A 20,846-nucleotide genomic window follows, 5' to 3' on the forward strand; every position below is an offset into this window, starting at 1 on the left:
ATATTGTTTAAATTGTCATGTGACTCTTCTGTTTTAAGCTAAACACACTCAATCGTAATGGTACAAAATCACATAACTGCTGTATACAAAGATGGTTCTTGGAGAAACCTTAGTTCAAACACACTAACTAACACACACAGCTGGACACCGGTGGGCTAGCTTAGGTGTTATCTGTATTCTGACGATCAATACTCTGAAAATAACACCATGAGATCACAGCATAGTCATAGTATCATTTATATTTAAATATGAATGTACTTTTGACTTTTGATTGTTTTAACACTGCACATTTTTTGCAGGGTCACAATTTCCTCTTTGTTTGGGTGTGGTAACTGATCACTGAGCAGGCTGTAGTCTGCTTTTATTTTATTTTCTTCTTATGAAGATGACAGTGAGGGAAGACTTCCCAGAAATGTATCTCTTCATCCATTACTGTCTGAACTTCCTATCATATCCTGTTGACTCAACTCTCTTTGTTCCAACACCCTCGGTTGTAAACCCAGACACACACACACACCACACACACATTTCACTGCATGTGTCATCACTTACAGGGGAAAAGAAAACAGCGAACTTTGTTTACTCTTCAGTGTGCCCGTAATACCACGCCTTGGGCGTTGTGAACAATTTTCTAACAGCTTTTTTCCTTATGAATTATGGGTGTTTCACTTAGAATTTGTGTTAGTCATTGAAGATAGCTGTTAAGATAATGATGCTGTAGAAGCTAACACTGAAAATATTAGCATCATTGATCATTTATATCAGACAACCAGAGCTGCTAATACAAAATTATAACACTACCTCAGACAAAACATGACAATTTTACCAATATTATGTAAGTATTAATATTTAAGCTTTTCGGTTGTTCAAAGTATGGTATACTTTGGTGCTACTGAATATTGTAATTTCATGCTGAAATATATTATTTTTATTTTCGTTTTTTAACAGTGAGTGGAGGTGAAGGAGAAATTATTTCCACCTAAAGTGTTAGAATTTTAGTAACATTTAATTAATTGGGCTTTTTAATTAAAAAGGCCTTTTGAAATGTCAAAGTCTGTCAATAACGATTTCCATTTCAAATATTTTTTAATCATTAAAAGCTTCATAATGCGATGAAAAAATATCGTCGCTCGGTATCACAATGTTATCAATGCGTTGGTACTTTTCCGATCCCCTTTCAGTTCAGATCACATCATCTTTTTTATTTCGAGTGCTCTAGAGTAAAAACAGCTAAATGCCTCAAATGTAAAATGTAAATATTGTCATCGTGTAGGAGTGAATCTTGCTTACATAGCTCTTAGTTTCAATTTATACACTTTCTTTATGAGTATACTTGCGTGCAAAGGGGGTTCCCCTCCACAAATTTCAAAGCACAGTACAATTAGGCATGCAGAATGAGATATGTTGCTGTGGCATCATCTATCTTTACATGAGAGCTCAGAGGAAGACAGAGAGAAGGAGAATTTATGTACTTTAAAGTTAAGCATGGTGAAATGCCAGGAGTGTGGCCTCTTTGTAGACTGTGGTCATATTTATGCCTCATGATGTCATCCGACAGCCGTGTCTTTGGGAGGGTCAATACATACACCCACACACAGACCATCATACAGCTGTTCACTCCAACCCCTGACTGTCTCTCTCCTTTCTGTCTTAAAGTATTGTCTGACTTTACTGGCACTGAGATCAATTCTCAAAGTTATCTCTATCTCTTCATCCTTCCACACAGCTTTCTATTTGCTCTCTCTCTCTGTAGATATCTTACTTTCACACAGCGTTTCACAGGTTTCACTAACTTGTTCACACGACGCTCTAACTTTTTCCTCTTTTGTGCTCTGTGCTCTCTCTCTTTTACCATTTTCTTGTTAAACATATTAGCATTTTCTTTTACAATTACTCAACTTCTCAAATAATTGAGAATTGATTGAGAATGGAGTACGTATAGATTGCCCGTCTATGAGATGAGCTTGGATGTGCCTCTGACTGTTTGTTTAATTGTGGGAGCAATCGTCTGAGGAACATGGAAAGAATGAGGCCAGTTATTTACCCAGATGGTTTACTGGTGGAGGTGTGAGGCTGGCCAGCTCACTGTGGGAACACAACGCTTGCTTTTCTTGGTATCGCTGACCGTTTTCAAGACCACTGTGTTTTTTTCCCCAGCTCTCTCCAGCTTTGTTTGCTCTGGATGGCATGTTTGATTATTTATCGTAAGGGAAAAGGGAGTAGCTGGAGCAATAAACATGTGACTGCACTGTATTTTGTTTTCCACTGAGAAGGCCATGTCCTTTAACAGATATTTGAAGCAGCCATAAAGCCTTTTATTTGCTTTCTGGGGGGGAGTTTGGCAGAGCGAAAGGAGGATCAAAAGCACTGATAAGTGTCTTTGACAATTTGTGTTTGCTGTAAGTGCAACTTATAAACATAAATATTTCTCCTGGATGGATGTAGTTGATTTTTTTTTGTCTTCTTTCTGTCTGAATTTGTTTTGTCATCTGATCATTTTTTCATTTGTGTTTGAGGAGAAATTGTTTATGCCAGCCCTAGCTTCATGATTCTGAATGAAAGAGTATGAAAAGATGGTTTGTGATGTTTATTTGTTATCTATCAGAAGGCCAGGGGAATATTGTTGTAAGGGGATACATCAGCTCTGATAATAGGCATAAAAGTGTTCTCAAGGGACTTTCAGCATATCTGCTTGTAGCATTTCTATTCAGTTTTTTAAAAATAACTTTTTTACGTATTTCTCTCTTTCAGGCTCTCCAAGTGGCTCGGCAGATACTCCTCCAGCAGCAGCAACAGCAACAACAGCAGCAGCAGCAGCAGCAACAGCAACAACCCCAGTCACAGCAACTGCAGTCTCAACAAAACACTGGCCGCAAATCCCCCAAAGCCAACGACAAGCACCAAAGCCTACAGGTACTGTAAATATGTTGTCATTGTTAGACACTCTCTTATTTATTAACTTGTGATTATCAGATGGCTTGGTTATTTGACCTTGTGGTTGCTCAAATAAAGAAAAAAAAAAAATGAAGTGAACTTATGCAACTCTCTCTAGAACACAGTGTGCGAGAAAAGCACAGCACTAGGCTAAGTTCACAAACAGGAAATTAAAATTGGCAGTGCAACATTTGCAGTTATGTATGCTCACGTATTATGTGTGATTTACCAGCACACACACACACACACACACAAACAGACTCAACTGTTTGTCACCAAAATCTTGACAATGAACATTAGAGGCAGCAATGTGTAGAAATGAGGGTTGTTGCGAAATATATAGGCCAGACTGTTAGAAAAGGCCAGTTTAGATCACATGAGTTCATCCAGTAATACCAGAATCTTTCCAGTGCAGTAACACACATCAGCATGTTTGTGTGATCCTGACTTCTGCAGTGGACTGGACTTTCCTAATTCACTGCATTAGTTCAGGAGGTGTGGAGCCTGGGTAAAAAGCAGGAGAAAGTGTGGAAATGAGGGTGAGGAAAGGGAGACGTGAGAGAGTTTTATTCCCCCCACAGAGCAGTGAGTCTGGCCATGCAGAGGAAGCTCCATGCTTTCCCTGTTTTCCTTTCATCATTGCTTTGTGCATACAGACACGCACATACAACAGAAATAAAAGAGGAGGCAAGTCCCTACCACCAGCAGCAGGAGGTGCTATAGAGCAGTCCACAAGAGGGGTGGGTGGTCCAGGTGGAGGGGTTGGAGGTGGAGTAAAGAGAGAGGACAAGGGGTGGGAGAGCGTGAGGGTTGGCAGAGGTAGGACAGTTATTTGGAGTGCCTTTGTGATGCAAAGAAAAAACTGCAGGGAAAAAAAAAAATCTTTTTTTTTTTTTTATTTTTCATCTTGTTCTGCTTTTAATATGAGCAGCGCTGCGTATCTGATGCAATATTTACGTTAATTTCAGATCAGCTGCCTCAGAGATGTATATCTTTGTTTGAACAAGGAGCGGTTGTTTGTGTCAGTGTGAAATTGCAAACGACTTCAGGGCATATTTGGTAATTAATACGGAGGCCCTGTTCTCTATGTGTGTATATATATAATATTTAATACCCTTACTATCCCATTGGGGGCCCTTTTTAATGAGCTATTGTAGCAGCTAGGTCTAATGTCAGGTTGTGAAAAAGCCTCTTTGTTGTGCAGATGTCTTCGGAATAGCTCCAGAGGATGAAATATGACTGTGATGACCTTTCAGTTGTGTGCATATTTGTCAGGATTCAAATAAGTTGAAAGGATCAAACTAAACAGTTTCCCCAGCCTGGCAGGGAATTGTGCTGCAGAGGTCAACAGAGGGGACCACAACGGCAGATTCCAGCGTACAGCCAGTTGTTGGTACATAGTGAAGTACTAGACCATCTCCTGCAGACAAAGACAAAATTAAAATTCTAATTTATTAATGTATACAGAGAGCTTGGCCAAGCTGTCACTCAGCTATTGAAAAGAGAGTCGGGCCCTTTCCCCCCTCCCCTCGCCTCTGCTGCCCGGTTCTTGTGAAGAGAGCGCAGGCTTGCTGTAGTATCTAACACCGTAAATTGCCTGCTCTCTAATGTTGTATGTTACATTTTGCTGGGTTGAAACTGCCATTATGAAAAAGCCACAGGTCCAGACAAGTGTTTGTTTATCTCTGAATTACATATTCTGCTAATTAAACACACCACAAACACATGCACACACAGTTAAAGCCAAGTGTTCATACATAAACATCAGTGTGCAGTTCTGTGTGAGTATGTGTTACTTTTTTTTTTTTTCCCCCTCCACTCATGGTATTCTGGTATTGAGATTTTTCGTGTTTTCTCTCTTTTCTCACACCGTCTTTCTCACAAACACTTTTTGTGAAACATCAGAGGCTAACGGTCTGACTCTCATCTCACTTCCTCTTTTAAGAACAAACCCGTGCTTAGAGGAGCCCCCTTCACACAGAACATTCACTATCTCCATCACACAGCCTGGATAATGATTCTCTGTTGAGCTGGACTGGGTCGTCAAAAGACATGATCCAACAATTATGAGGCTGTGTAGTAAGCTGACACCCCATAAAAGCACCTGATCTGCGGACGAGGCTCCATTCATCTCAGCGGTCTTCCCATTAGGCACGAGGAGATGTGCAGAGAGACTTTTACTCATTTGGAGATGTGACTCACTTTCCAATTCATTCTTATTCAAGTCAAAAATAATGAAGCACGGTATATACGGAACATCTGAAAAAAATGACCTGCGTAGAGTAGTAAAGGGAAAAAAATATGAGTCAAACAAGCCTCAGAATCCTTGATCAGCATTAAATGGCTCTTTGGTCTTATATCTCCAACAGGGGTGCCCCCCCCCAACACCCCCTCACCCCTGCGCCGCCCACCCCTGCCTCTGGATGAAAATGCCTCCTCTGTATACTCACCAGCCTAGAGGCGCTTTAATCAGACTAGATATACAAACAGCTGCTACGCAGGCTGGAAAGCAGCTAAACATACTTGACTGGTCAAAAAGCCAGTAAATTACATTGACAGAATGACACGTGTAATTAAAAGAATCCATGCCGCTTTTACCTTTAGCGCTTCACACCTACAGTGGCACAACGACGAGAGCCGGCAACTCCCACCCCGCTAATTACCATTATCAGTGAAATGGTAGGGTTTGACTCATTAGTTCCATGTGCATTTAATTAGAGGCAGGCTGAAATTGGATTTAACTTATTACTTTTTCATGGATCACTTTCTTGTCATCACTTCAAATTGGATTGCAGCCCCAGGTAACTAATTATGCCAGCCGCAGGATCACGAGTGGAGAAATAGGTAATTAGGAACAACACTGTCGGACCCTCGCTGATAGTCCACCAGCACCGTGGTGGGGGGAGGGGAAAATGAAGCTCGTTTGTGGTGTTGTTCACGAGCCTGGCTGGTTAACTACACCTCATTGCAAGGGATCCTAGGAAGGCATCAACCTCCTACAGGGGATTATGCGGCATTCAGCTGGGCTGAAGATGTTGTGTCAACATGGTGTCTTTGCTATCAGTGTAATGCCCAGATTACGCTTGTTTCCGATCCAGGATTGTGCCTGAGATTGGCCACCATTATTCATGTCAGTGGTACAGTGTGAGGTATGGCCAGCAGCCAGCTGACATTCCCTGTGTGGACCCTGCTTGAATGACATTGACTGGTTTCTGTCTGCACTGATTGTAATGAGAATATGTGAATGGTCAGATGGAGAGGCAGGTGGATAATGTTGGAATTAAAGTTACATTATGCTTAACAAATGTAGCTTTAGTTAAAGGCAGTTTTGACTTGTGTCATACAGACAGTCTGCTCAGTTGAGAGAAGGGTAAAGGAAAAAGATAACGTCACATTACATGCTGTTAAGAGCTTTCATGTTTCACAACACTGAAGTGAAGAGCTCCTTTGTAAGGTATTTAAAGCTAAATGAACATCTCTGTCCTTTGGGGTTCATTTTTATTTATATTTATTTTTGTAATTATGTGATGGCCTTTTGTTTTTAAATGAGAAACACTATCCACTGTTCTGTGATAAATGTTGCATTGAACATTTTGATGATGTCAAAGGTGCATCACTTGTTATTCTTCAGACGCAGAGAAATTGCTGATAATATGTTTCAAAAGCATGCCAGCGGACAATTTCCTTATCTATACTACTACCAGTTGAAGCCTCAGTTTACACTCTTTTTATCCACTTGCTTTTCTTTTTCTTTCCCTCTCTTTCTCTCTCTGTGTTTTCACACCATAGTGTACAGCCTCACAGAGGGCATCTCCAGGTCAAAAGATAATGTCTTTTCAGTTTACAGGATGAAAGCCTTTTAAGTTGTAGAGCGCCTCTCCAATGCCCCTCCTCCCAGCGTTCGCTGTTCACATCCTTCATTTGTGGTCTGTTGGGGGGAAGCGTGATGTGACACAATCCAGGGGCCAAGCCTCTGTCTGACAGGACAGAGAGAAGCCGCCGGCTCTCTTTCTCTCCCTCTCCTACTGTTTTTGCAGTAGGCCCATGGCATTGTCCTGACACATGTATACCACAGCGCTCCAATCTGTAAGTCATTAGAGCACTAGGCCGAAGCCTGTCAGCTGGAGCTCAGCCAGTGCTGCGGGGTGATCTGAGGCAGCATTTTGAGGTGTTCCTGGAGCCCAGTCGGCCAGTGGCTCAAAGTGGCACGGCAGTGGTAGCCCACTGGCGAGGTGACAATGAGCACATGACTGGATTAATGTTCTGGGTTAGTTGCTGCGAGATTGTCTTTACACAAGGGAAACCTGGGCAAGAGGAGCGTATTGATATAACCTGTATATTCAGTTTATATCCGTTTGAATACATCTGAAGCATTTTGGTGTAGAAAAAAATACCGTCAGGAAGAAAAAAAGAGGAAGAGAAAGAAGAGACGGGGGGAGTGGTGGCACACTCCCAAAACACTCAACCAAATCAAAGCATTGCCAGTTTCTAATTGATTCACTTAACGACTGCTTTAAGCTTGCCAAGATTAACCAGTCTATTAAAGTTCAAATCTGCAGGTTGCTTCACACAGAGCAGGAAATAATTCACATACCCACCGACGAAAGTGTTCATAGTTTGTACCTTCTTTTAAACTGTTGTGGCTGAAGTGTATCCATACGTGAGAGAGCTTTTTTTCCCCATATATACGGATGTTGACATTGTTTAGCTGTCTTCGCCTCTTTACCTCCAGGATGTGCTGTCGCTATCAATATTTTAGGCAAATATCCTTCAGAAGAGCTTCCTTGTCAGTCTGTTAAGTGGCTCCAACAGTACAATCCTGTAATTCATCAGTCATGTGCGTGATTCTCAAAAGGAGTTCATCTCTTTGTTTTTATAAAAAGTCTCAAGGTGATGCTGTAATGAAATCTAATTTTGACGCCTGCGTCGCTTTGAGGTGATACAGTCTGTCAGGAATGATCAACACAACACCGAGACCGGTGCTCGCGTGGAACCCCAGGATCAGGCCGTCTCTTTTGCTGCTTGTTTTCCTTGTCATATTGTAAAAATGTATTATGTGTACGATATAGATTAGAACCAGGTTTGGGATAATCCTGTCAGAATGAAGTCATCTGTCCCAATTCCACACAGCCAAGCAAGCACTGAGGGGGGGGGCTGTGTTGGGAGCTCTCTCCCAGCCAAGACGATGACTGTCGAATTGACTCCAGTCACAGCGCTGGGAGCCACTCTACCATTTTCAGGACCCTCTTTTCATTTGAGGCCTGATGTTTCCCTTCAAGCAGTGAACCCTCTCACCCTTCCACCCCACTCAGTCATCCACCTCATACACATACTTCCCTCTAAAATTTGTTGTATCTTTGTGTCATCCTCTGGCGCTCTATCTTGATGTCAAGCGTGTGTTGTTTGGAGTGATTCACACGCCCTTTTCGGAGGGGTGGAAGGATGGATGGATGCACAGTCAACCATAGAATTAATAAACACTAACAGCTATGAAAGGTGCAGTCAAGTCAGCATCAACTCACAATGCAGTTTCCTTTGGGTGTTGTCGCACACTTTTGACAGCTTTGGCGAACCTCTGATTCCATTTTCACTTTTTGTTAGGAAAAAAGAAGAGAAAAAAATTGTCTTGCTCAGACAGCATGAGAGAGATCCAGAGACAGGAGGGCCTTCAGCAACATGAGGACATAATTTGGAGTTATGTTTTATATTTGTGTTGGACATTGTATAGTAAACTGTCATAGTGAACAGCCTAGTCATCCATGTAGCTACACCCAGTCTGCAGAAAGCATCAAGTCATAGTTACATTTGTTTGCTGTTGCATTTTAGTTTTGCCTTAATGGTTGAAAGCAATTCACTTGAAAAAAGACCAAGAAGAATGATAATCTTAATATGTCACCTCCAGGAATGTTTCTGAGGAATTTTATTGGTAAGTGTTGGAAACAGGACAGGCGAACAAATATTGTTTATTAACACCACAGAAAAGGTTAGCTAAACAGCTAATCATAATGATTAGTGGTGCTGTAGGCGCACTGTGTGTCCTACATTGAGATCCTTCCTTAAAAAGCGATGACAAGCGCCACCCACTGACAAACTTGTTCGTACTCTACCAGAATCAGTGTAATTATAATAGTAAATCCATTGTATTTATGATCACATATGAAAACCGCTAAATTACAGTGTAATATAATCAAAATAAAGCTAACTTTGTAAAAACTTATTTGTGGCTTCAGATTAAGTTTTGATGCACCGGTGAAGTCACTTTATTTTTACCTCCACAACCCCCACAGAATAATTTGTTATTGCTTACTAAAACGCCGCGCACTGAGGTTCTCTGTATTAATAAAGTTTCTGACATAAATCAAAGATGAATCAATCACCAAACAAGACAAGGAAAAAAAAAATCCCCCACCTCCTTAAATCGATGTTGCTCAAACCCAAAAGTGTTCTTGTTTTGACTAAGTGAAAAACCACACGCTGAAACACAAGCTCTGTTATACTCTGGCTGGCATATCACCTCAGGAAATATTTTTGCAAATACAGAGTTCACATGTGCTGACTAAACAATATGTTCCTGAATGCTGAAATTAAAAGTAAATAACCAAACCCATATATAATAGACCAGGAGGAACATGGTGACTCAGGCGTGACTTACTGTAACTCCACTGCGCTTCGGGTGATAACCTCATTCACTCTAAATATGACTTATTCCAAGTATCAGAGGGAGTATCAGTAGGTTGCAGATGTTTAAAGGTGAGTTCACTGTCATGTCACAACAGTGGAAATATAGTTTATCAAAACAAGTTATTTATTTTAACTTATCAGAATGCAGTACCAACCATAAATTTAACAAAGTGGTAATAAAATAGTGAAACAATTTTAGTGGAATTAGAAAGAAGGGTACAAAAAAATAAAACAAGCAGATGGAATAACATTAAAAAATCAAGTAAGGTAAAACATAAATAAGCAGTTAGAAATGAGCCCTGGATAAAAAATTCTAGATTACCTTTGGTGTTGTTATCCTCGACTTTAGAATAGAAATACCAAGGAACAACTCCACCTCTTCAAAAAGGTTTTTGTGTAATTTTTTAAAATGACACAGCACTCTCCCGTGTGGTGTCAGTGCATATGTGTGGGGCATCAAATAACAGTTTTTGTTTTTTTTTCTTAACTGTTCTTTAACTGCAAAATATTAAGTTTTACTGTAGCTTGTAAAACAGAATTGAGAAGTTGTGTGATTTATTTTTTTGTGATTAAATGCTTTGTCTGTCTTGACTCTGATAGGGGATACTGCTGAAATATTATAAAAATGAAAAGAAATTAAAGAAAAATTGAACATAATGGTACTTTTGTGGATGTAAAAAGTATTTTTATTGCCTTGGCGATATTATGGAGAGCAGCTGTTATTTATATAGGTCCCACACCTGCCCTGCTCACTCCCTCCATCAGTAAACAATGATTTACTTTACACACACACAGAGAAACAGACTGTGTTTGTTTTCTCATGACAATAGTCCAGGTCACCGGTGCCTTTCCAGAAAAGGAATGAGTGTAGTTTTGTATTCCCCCCCCCCCCCCCCCCCCCCCCCACACACACACTTCTTTTCTGCTTCTCTCCTTCATTTTCTTTGGTAGCAGTAAGACATTGGTTGGCATGCCGGCACAGCTTATTCACTGGCTGTGTTAGTGTTTTGGGAAGGCTTTGTAATTGGAGCTGTGTCGTTATCTTTAGAGCGGAGCAGAGCCCAGGCCAGACCAGACATTAACTCATACTTTCACTCTAACTCAAGCAGGAAATGGGAGTATTTTATAATGTCATCCACTCTGTCATGAATACAGTTGCTCAGTACTCTCTGTAAACTATCACAGGGGACGCCGGTTCAAGGCTCAAGGATATTGATGTTTCTCTGTGCACGGGGAAAAAAAAAAAAAAAAATCTATATAGCGTGTGTATCACATCAACACATATGTGTAATTATTTTACATGGCACAGGCACAGAGGCAATGGATTAGAAAGACAGTGTGTGAGAGGAGAAGCTTGAACTGTGTGTCTGCTAAATTTATCATGAGGCCTTTGGGAGCGTTGAAATGAGAACAGTGGCCTATTACTGCTAAGAAGGTGTTTTATTGAGAATACGCCGACATACCACCCCAGGGAGAGTGCCGGGGGAGAAGAGTGTGGCCATAGCCTAAACCACTTTGTGTGTTTGTGTGTGAGTTGAGTGCGCGCATGCAGTTGTGAGCACATGACTGCATGTCACTGTCTTTTTGTGTGAGCCGTCTTGAGAGTGTCAGATAGAAAATAAAAGCACCTTTTCTTCCACTTAATTATTCACTATATGTATTGGATTTGTCACTTTTGACACTTGAGGTGTCCCAGTCAATAATTTATATAGGTCAGGCCAGCTTAGCAGAGCTCATTGTTAGTTATTAGCAGATGAGAGCAGTGGCTTGTTATGCAGGCGCTCTGTTTATTTTACCAGTGTGTTTGCGGACTGGAATGCATCCCATGAACATTCCTTCATCCTTGGCCAAGGGTTTATAGCTGTTGATATGAGCTGTGTTTTAGAGCTCTGTTATGCAGCTCTGTGTTTATTGTCATGATAATTAACAAAGTGAGGTGTTAATCTTGCCTCTTGCCTTTCCTCTAATTCTTTGTTAAGTGGGTTGCACAACTTATTGAACATGATTTTATTGTTATTAGTAAAAGTAGGTCTGATTAGCAACTCATTCCATTTTCTTATGTTTAGATGTGCTATAGAGTGAAATATACTTTTAGTTCAATTTAAATTAATAATGCTAAAGGTTAGATTTTTTCAGTTAGAATATGAAAAACATGAAAACATTGAGAGGATCCAGGTTTTTCATCCTGCCTACTATCTCTCCTGGTGAGTTCAGTAGGATCTCCAGTAGGTGGCAGGGTCCTGTTTTCCTCTCCTGTCTTTGCTCCTTACTGAGTGCACATGGGTGTTAAAGAGTGTGATGATATCATGACAGCTAATTGCTCTCATTGGGATGGAGTTGGATGGATTGCCTGGTAGCTGGTGTAATGTTAGCTATTAATGTAAGTGGTTTTAGCTTGTCTGAGGCCAAATTGTAGGATAAGTGTTTAAAAACTAGAGAAAGTTTATGCTGCAGTGGTTGATTTTATTTCACAATACATTCAAACTCGCCTTATTGCAACTAGTTGCGTGCTATTGTGCAAGTGTACACATTAACATTAGTAGAGGAAGGCAAAACAAACTGTTCTTATAAATACATTACTTTGCTCAAAAATAAAATACATGTGGTAAACTCTCAGCTTGGGAAATTGAAAAGGGAGAAAAAATCTAAATAACTACAAAGCGTCTGAATTGTTTGTGCATTTGTTGTTTTCAGCATGTGAAATGAGTTGTGTCTTTGTTCCGACACTGTAAACAATTCCATTTAGCAGAACAATAAAGGGGCTGATAGCGGGGCCAGTTTTCTTTCTTTCCGCTGGATAGCTGTGTTTACTTATCTGTTGTTTAATTAAAGGGCCTCTTTTCTTTAGGCTCCCATTGTTTCAATAGCACGGCCGGAGTCCCGGCAGGGGTCAAAGGGTTAACAGCCGTCAACTGTGTCTTTTTTTTTTTTTTTTTTTTTTTTTTTTTTAAAGAGGCCCCCACACAAAGGCACGGGTTCACCTGCAGCTCAGCCTGCGGCTCCCCATTGTGTGGCCCCATTTGAATTGATTATGTTTAGAGGGCTGGTTGTGATTGGTGGAGAAGGGCGTGGTTGATTGGATAGTTTTGTATCTTGTCAGCCAGGGAGCAACCTTGCGCGTGCAATCTGTCTGTATCCCGAGGAAGGTTGGAGACTCCACAGCACAGCGGCGCTTGTTCTCAGCCTCCCTGCCTGCCAGCCTGTGTGCCTCTACCTCTCCCTACCTCCTCTCTCTCTCTCTCTCTCACTCACTCTCCCCCTCTCTCTCTCTCTCTCTCTCTCTCTCTCTCTCTCTCTCTCTCTCTCTCTCTTCCCCTCGCCGCTCTGCTCTCCGCTCTGCTTCACTCCACACCGCGTGGCCCGGCACTCTGTTTACCCTGCCAGCTAAATGGAGTTTGTCAGGTTTGTCAATATGATTGATTTCTGTGATTTTGCCAGCTTTCTTGTGTAAAAAACTTGACAATGTAATTTGACCAGGGAAAAAGAGAAAAGAAGGCTTATTGTCTGTCTATCGTTGATGTTCTATCATTGTAATTGGTTAATTTTGTCATGCAGTGTGTATGAGGGGAGAAGTGATCCAGGGTTTACTTTGCCGTTGAGACACTGATAGTTTACAGGCTTGTCTTGATAGGAGAAACACAGAAAGCAGGTGTCATGTGTAGTAAATTATCTGTATCATGTATGTTATGTTTTGCATTTCAAAACAAGAGTGTATGGATTAGTGCTTCTGTTTATCTGTGTATTGTGCTGTTGGCGGTCGTCAGAAATTGAGCATTTTACTTTTAGTCTAGCCAACAGTTTCTTTTGCTTTGCTTGTTTGTCAGTTACAGATATCTAAGCATTCGCCGTATGTTTTTGACTGCCATTTTATTGTTTGCTTAGTTTTGTTTACTTTGCTGATAGTGAGCTAACTAGTTAAGCAGGATATGTACAGTACTGCATGTTGTTTGAATTATGGAAAGTTCTAGGAAAAACAGAGGACAGGTTTGCTCTCTCTTTTTACATTGCTGTTTTTCTCAGAAAATCATTCTCATTGCTTTATTGTTTATAATATTTACACGGTAAGGCATTTAAAATCTGCAGGAAGGCTTTTGTTTTTGTCACACATGGGGTTTTTCTGGTTGTGTATTTTGTGATGGTTTGTTCTTCTGTGTTAATGAGTGTTGGTCAGACTCTGCTTGCTCTCAGGCTATGGCCTGGACTAATCCTCACTCTCCTCATCATGTCACAGTGAATTAAGATAGAGGCTGGCACAGCTCTATATTTGACACCGTCACCACAAACCACGTTGGAGACATGCTGTCACTCCAAATGTCATCGCTCGTATCTTCCTGAAAAGTTTGAGTGTGTGAATGTTTGTACTTGCCCGTGTGTTTGTGTCATTACTTAAAACAAAGGGATTGCACAGTACATTTAGGAGGGAAAGTTGTGGTCATTTTCTTCCATTTTTCTGCTGTCAAGTTTGAGTCCTACTTGACAGCTTTGAGGTTTTAAACAGAAGACAGCTATTGATTTTCTGTTGTTTTAACAACCTCAAGAATTTTTACTACAATAATTTTAAATAATACACTCATGCAACTATTGAAAGGGCTCTCATGTGCGATACTTTTTTTTTTGTTTTAATTTTTGTCTGTTTGTGCTCTAAACTTTTCTGGGTGCAATGTTTCAGCACCTTGCATCAGTGCTAAAAAAGTGGGTGAGTTAAAGAAAGGAGAGATGGAGGAGAACAGTGGTGGAGAATATCAGATAGTTGAGGAGGTGGAGAGCGAAGCCTAAACAGGGCAGTGTGCACCGTAATGCCGTGCAGCTGTGCCGAGACTCGCAGTTTGGGAGAGCTGGAGTGCGAGCTGATTGGGTTGACAGTTTGTAATCAAAGTTGATTTATTGTTCATTAGTAGTGCATTAGCCCTTTCAGGCAGGGGCGTTATTTGTGCAGTGGCCTGTCAAGGCGAGGGGCTGCCAGCACCTGTCATTTCTAAACCATGACATAGGCAACCAGATATTAGCTGTGTACCCGGAGAGGGGGGCACAGGGGGTAGCCGCCAGAGCCCCACGGCTCGCTGGGATATCCTTTACAGGGACGGTCTTTGCTTTGTACTGGAGCAAGCAGGCAAGACAGAGAGGAGAGACGGGGGAATAGTTTAACAGTGATATAGTGAGCCACCAGCTGCTCTCTGCTGTTATTCCCCGGCTTTCCTGACTAAAACATGTTTTTACTTGAAAAAGACTTTCATTCATTTTGTTTAAGGGTCATTACTGCTCAGAGTATGTGCGTCTCTGTTTCAGATAGGAAGATTAACTCTACACTTGAGATGCCATGTGTTTCAAAGGGTTGAGATGGTAGGATAATGATGAGATTACATGGTGTGGAGTGTTTTATGGCAGAAGGTCTTTTTCACCGCTCTGTCACGACCTATATATTTTAAAACAATAAGGGATGTGAGTCTATTGACATGTTGCACCTGGAAAATAAGGGTGGATCATTAGAGTTGTGTGTCGACAAGTGTAACTTCTCCTGATTTTTAGTTAATGCTGTAAACCCACTGCTGACACTTCATATATTTTTACATATAATTTTATTAATTGGCTGTATAGTTTATATGAGTCACATAAGAAAACAACATTAAGAGTGTCAAGAAGCAACACAATTTGTGGCCCTCTTGTCTGCCGTCATGGAAACAAGGATTAGCTTTGCGTTGCTGGTGTGCAAAGAATAGAAACAATCTACACAAGGATGTGTCAGCCATTGTCTTTTGACTACAGTTTCATTTGAAAGGGATTTTAGAGGCTGTGATCTTAATTAAATCTCAACTGACTCAAATAATGCGTCTGAAGACGTGCATCATTGCATAACCGTGTAGAGCTGGTAAACCATAGATCACGGATGTGCGTTTTACACCGACAGTGATCGTTAAGACGCAGCCGAGAAAGGTGAAAACTGTGAAGAGTGGTGTGTAGGATAGTAATTGTCACCTTGAATTTGTAAGCCAGGTTTAAGATCTCGAATGCTTTGTGGTTGTGAAATATGAACTTGGAGGTGTGGCTTGAAAGGTCAGAAAGACTGACAGGACATTGAGTCACACGTCAAAATGTAAAGTAGCACTCAGGTTTTTTTTGTGAACCAGAATGTTTTTTTTTGGAAATGTTTGGAAATGCTCACTTCTAAATAACTAAAAATATAACTGCATCAATGTTTTACTTTATTTTTTCCATTATATTATTATTATTATATTTATTTTATATTATAGACCAGGCTATTGATTTGTCTGTAGGTTAAAATCCAAGCTACTTCTGTGAAATATATAATAGTGAATTATCAGAGAAAGAGGAATACTACACTTATAGTGTCTGCCCATTCTCAGAGATGCTAGTTGCATGTATGTGCATGTGTGTGTGTGTGTGTGTGTGTGTGTTAGTGGGGGGTGCCCTGTGTGCTCTCCCCTCAGCAGTGGTCACCTGCAGTGGTGGGAAACAGCGTCCAGCATGCAGCTCAGCTGTTATTGGTGGGGTGAGAGCTCGCTCACTTCGCCGTGCAGTTTGTTTGTTTAAACCCAACACTGGGACCAGCTCCGCCGAAAACCTGTTTGTTTGTAGTCGAAAAGTTAATTAAAATGCAATCTTAACTTTTGTTTTTACAGTTGCTGCAAATAATGTCAGTCCCGACACCCCCCTCGCACCCCTACACCCACTACAGAATATATAGTGTATAGCAAATGGAAAGAAAATGTGGCTGTGATTACCTTGTTTATCTGAGCTGTAAACATTTTTAAAACAGCTTGATTGTGCATGACGAGGAAGGAATTATTGAGGTCTTAACACATGAAGGCATGGGTTGTTCTGTCCTCTGCTTTTTAAATTTTATAGGCTTTCTGAAGAAAATACTAAGAACCAAAATGTTATGTTTTGTAATTTATATTTCCATATATAATCATTATGATTATTATTATCATGATTATTGTTAATTGTTGTTATTAATTATTAATTATTATTATTATTAATATTATTATTACAATTTTTATTAGGAGATAATGGGATCTTGTGAATACACTGGATCTGTTTTTTTTGTTGTTTTTTTGGGGGGAGGGAAATAAAGGCTCTCCACCTCAGAGATTTCAATCAACCTGAATGGGTGATATGGAATTAGTCTTTCCAGTCTTGTCGACGACTAATTATGTTCACACATCACTTAAGTACAATAGCTCCCGTGAAATCCTCATTTTGAAGGCATTTTCATGCAGGAGATCACAGTCAGGAAGGGAACTCGTTTCCTTGCGTCACTGCAGGCCAAGGTAAAACAACTGCATCAAACGGACTGGACTCAGTGATTTCTCTAGGGCTTGTTATTTCTTTTTTACTTCTCCATTCCATTTGATGCTCCTACAAAACAAGATGACCCCAGGGAGCACAAATGAAAATTTGATAATTCTCCTCTTCTTTTCCCCTCCTTTTTATTTTCAGTGAAGCTGCACCTTCGCGGCCAGTGAAACGTCTGTGCTGGTCTCACTGACATTCACCTCCTTGTCCCTCATTTCTGTTCCTCTTAATTGCCTCGGTGCGGGGAAAGGGGCTATCTTACAGCCTCTTTCACCGCTACTTCTTTTCACCAAGCTTGGACCTCTGACTTGTGATACAAGGGGGTGCTCGGGGAGCGTCTTCATTAACTCTGAATCAGTGACTCTCTAACATTTTCAGATGTGCGGTTTGTGTTCCCTCATTACATTATCATATTTTGCGTATTTTCCCTTGAGTAGTGATGCACAAAGAGAAGTTACAGTGTAGTAGGTGCCCTTTAATGATAAGCGTAGGTGTGTGTGTGTGTGTGTGTGTGTGTGTATATGTGTGTGTGTAGTGATGCATGGTCACGGAGAATTATGATATGAATAAAATTAACAATCACTGTCTTTGACATAAAGGGATATTTTGACAGTGCTTGTTAATGTTTTAAATTGACAAAACGTTTTTAATTTTTAAATTAAACATTTTTAATTTTATTTTTAGATGTTTTGTCATTTGCCACATATGTTTTTATATTGACTGTACAGCGCAAGTACACTTCCCTGCTCTTTATGGTAAACATGGTTTTGCTCCTCTTATACAGTGGATTATGGGCTGCACATGTGCATGTGTGTGCTTGTGACAGTTAACATGCCACAGTTTAGATTTGTGTGTGTGTGTGTGTGTGTGTGTGTGTTTGGTCAGCAGGCCTGTGCTGGTACAGTATATTGCCTCCAGTCACTGTGCAGCTGTGTGAGAATGTTCCAGGTTTGAATGTTTATGTATGGGAGGCACCTGGAGAGCACCACATCTTCGTGAAATTCATAAACGTCAGCTATTTCTGGCATCCTCAGAATGTCCTCTTTTTTACACCCTCATATTGGTAGAGTAGATTAGAGCTGGGCTCAGTGGATCCCTCCAGTTATTAGCCCAGTATGAGTCTCCTTTTAGACTATCTTTAGATGGTGATATATTTTTGTGGATCATCTGGAGTCATGATGTTATCCAAGAGATAAGAGAGTGCACCATATGGGGGTGCTCTAAATGGCGACTGGCGTCCTGTGTTTGCGTTAAATGGGCATGATACAGCGGCCAGGGCAATATTTTTCAGTTAAAGTGCTCCCTCCCGCCCTCCCTCTCAATAGGACCCAGTCTTAGGCAGATTTTCACTCCTTCAGCACAGGATTAAATGGTAGTAGTTACATTGATCAATAGGTTAAGAAGCATACAATCCCTCTTGCTGCTAATGACCTCAGTAGTAATGGGTAATAAAATGGGGGTCTGTAATAGCCTCTTGCTGGGGCTGTGCACAGAGGAAGCTGCTCTAGCTGTAGTTACTGTGAGACACTCCTGACAAGGCGAAGTGTGAAACCATGATGAGATATACACCTAAGGTGTAAAGAATTAAGACAGTTAAATGGAAGGAAATTTCGGTGTAGTTTGTAATGAAATTGGCAGCTATTGAGAGCTGGTTAAGTGTGTAAAACCTCTGTGTTAATTTAGAGTTTGTTCTCCCTTTCTTCACATCAGACTCTATATAATGTGGCATGACAAAATGATAATACATTTGAAAATAAGACTAAATTTACAGCTTTGACACGGTAGTAAAAAATAGAGCATGACAAGTATGGAGTAGATTTTTAATGCATGTAGTTAAAGTAAAGCTTCAAAAAAAGGAGGCATTATTATTTATCCTTGGTGTGCTCGGGGGGGTAAATGTCATGTTTAGACGGGAACTATAAAACACATCACGTATGGCGCTTGCATGTCAGCAAGACAGGGCTGCTTGGCTGACCTTCAAAATAGTTCATCAAAATTAGCGATGCCCAGAAAAAAGGACTTCAGTGGATAATGACTGTGAAATTAGGAAATGGGAGGCCGGGGCTATGCAAATGACAGGACAAGTCATGTGCAAAAGTCAAGATGAACTGCATATTAAGACATAATACAGGGGGGAATTAATATTGCATTTTCCTCCTCGCGCCCCTACGCCTGGCGCTGGAAATGAGAAATGTGAAGTGTGTGTTAGTCCTGGGTGGGGCTGAACCTCCTTCATTCTCCTGGGGCTGGAAGAACGCAGCACAGTGTAGTCTGGCACTGCTCAATAAAGTTAACGGAGAGCATCAAAGCTGGTCCGTCCTATTTGACATCACTGCCCTTTCCTCTGCATTTTCAGTACAAGCTGTTCATTACGGCACCGCTTTTGTTTTTGTTTTATGCCACAATGGGGAGAATGAATAAGGTGATATGCATGCAGGGTGTGTGTCAAGAAAAGCCCCTTAGTTTTAAACAGCTAAATCACATTCAGAAGTACATGAAAAATTCAAAGGGGTGTCATTATCTATAAGGTGGTCACACAATTTGGGTAACCTTGGTGAAGACAGACTGTCACCCGTTATGTCTGCTCTATCAGCTGCTGACATCAGCCTGAGCAACACCACACATTGTAACACACACTCATGCACACACACACACCAAATGTATATCTGCATGTACACAAAAGAACGATCGCCAAAACATGTTAACAATTGCAAAGGCGCAGCTCTATCAAGTACATCTTAGTTGCTGTTTGTCATCCAGATGTCAAGGAAAGGAGCTTTTAATGGTATTGCACATCATAGCAGTGAGTGGCAGCATCCAGACACACTCCGAGTCCCCTACGCCGCCGGAGCAATTAAGGCACCCTGACAACTGTGGGGGCTCTTTCAGTGTCACAACAAATCACTTGTTTTGAGGAGTCATGCACTCACACCTTTCTACTGGGAGTTAGTTAGAGGCCTGTGTGTTCTTCACCGTGGCTCCTCCTCCAGGCACTCTATATCTTCACAATAATAGATCGCTGTTGACAGCGTCTCTAATGAAATGTTCTCACATGACATGTCGTGCGTGTACGATGAGCGAACCGCAGCATTTTTGAGGCAATCTTTCACGTCCTCAGGTATGGCATATTTGCCATGTTGTATAAACGGCGAGCTCTGAGAGGCATCACAGCAGATGCAGATCATACCCAGTGGTGTTGAGGGCTTTGTCTGTGAGAGGGGATGTTGTTGCTGAAGGTCGGGGAATGGAGGTTGGGGTGGATATGGCTGCCCGTTTACTCCACAGGCATGATCCATGCCTTTAGCCCTCTTCAATCTGGTGTGGTGTCATGATGGTTAGAGGGGTCGGGAGGCAAACAGTGTGTGTGCATTCTGATTGTAACACATCGAGATGACTCCCAGTCAAAAGCAAAGGGCCAGACCAAGCTGGGGTTTTTTTTCATTTATTTATTTATGTATTTTGTAATTGTTTTAAGTATTTTGGGGGGCAATATTTATTCCTTCCAGGTTATAAGCCTTCACTTTTTTCTATATTAGACCACAGCATGGGTGGATAAATTGGCATTTTGCCCATTGCATGGTGAGATAGGCTCTAGCCCACCTATGGCTGTGAAGAGGAGTAAGCAGATATAGAAAATGGATTGATAAATGGATTGGTAGTCATGTGTACTGGTTCCTGCATTTATTCTGTACTAAGCTAGTGGACTGCTGGACAATGTTTTTGACAACTATGTGTTTATTTTGTTTGCTTGTGCAGGTTCCAGTGTCAGTGGCTATGATGACACCCCAAGTGATAACTCCACAGCAGATGCAGCAGATCCTTCAGCAGCAAGTCCTGAGCCCTCAGCAGCTCCAGGTTCTTCTCCAGCAGCAGCAGGCCCTCATGTTGCAACAGGTAATGTACAACTGACGTTCATG

At 41.1% G+C, this 20,846-nt stretch overlaps 1 protein-coding gene across 1 annotated transcript in view; it reads left to right on the forward strand.

Annotated features, from left to right (window-relative positions):
* Positions 1-20,846, forward strand: part of foxp1b (forkhead box P1b) — a 154,552-nt gene that overhangs the window by 99,120 nt on the left and 34,586 nt on the right. Inside the window, exons 7-8 of the mRNA XM_042405728.1 lie at positions 2,752-2,913; positions 20,686-20,823. Of these exons, the coding sequence (XP_042261662.1) occupies positions 2,752-2,913; positions 20,686-20,823 (300 nt within the window). The remainder of the gene's footprint in view (positions 1-2,751; positions 2,914-20,685; positions 20,824-20,846) is intronic.

This window comes from Thunnus maccoyii, chromosome 3 (assembly GCF_910596095.1).
Source record: "Thunnus maccoyii chromosome 3, fThuMac1.1, whole genome shotgun sequence".
In the NCBI taxonomy this organism is placed as follows: domain Eukaryota; kingdom Metazoa; phylum Chordata; class Actinopteri; order Scombriformes; family Scombridae; genus Thunnus; species Thunnus maccoyii.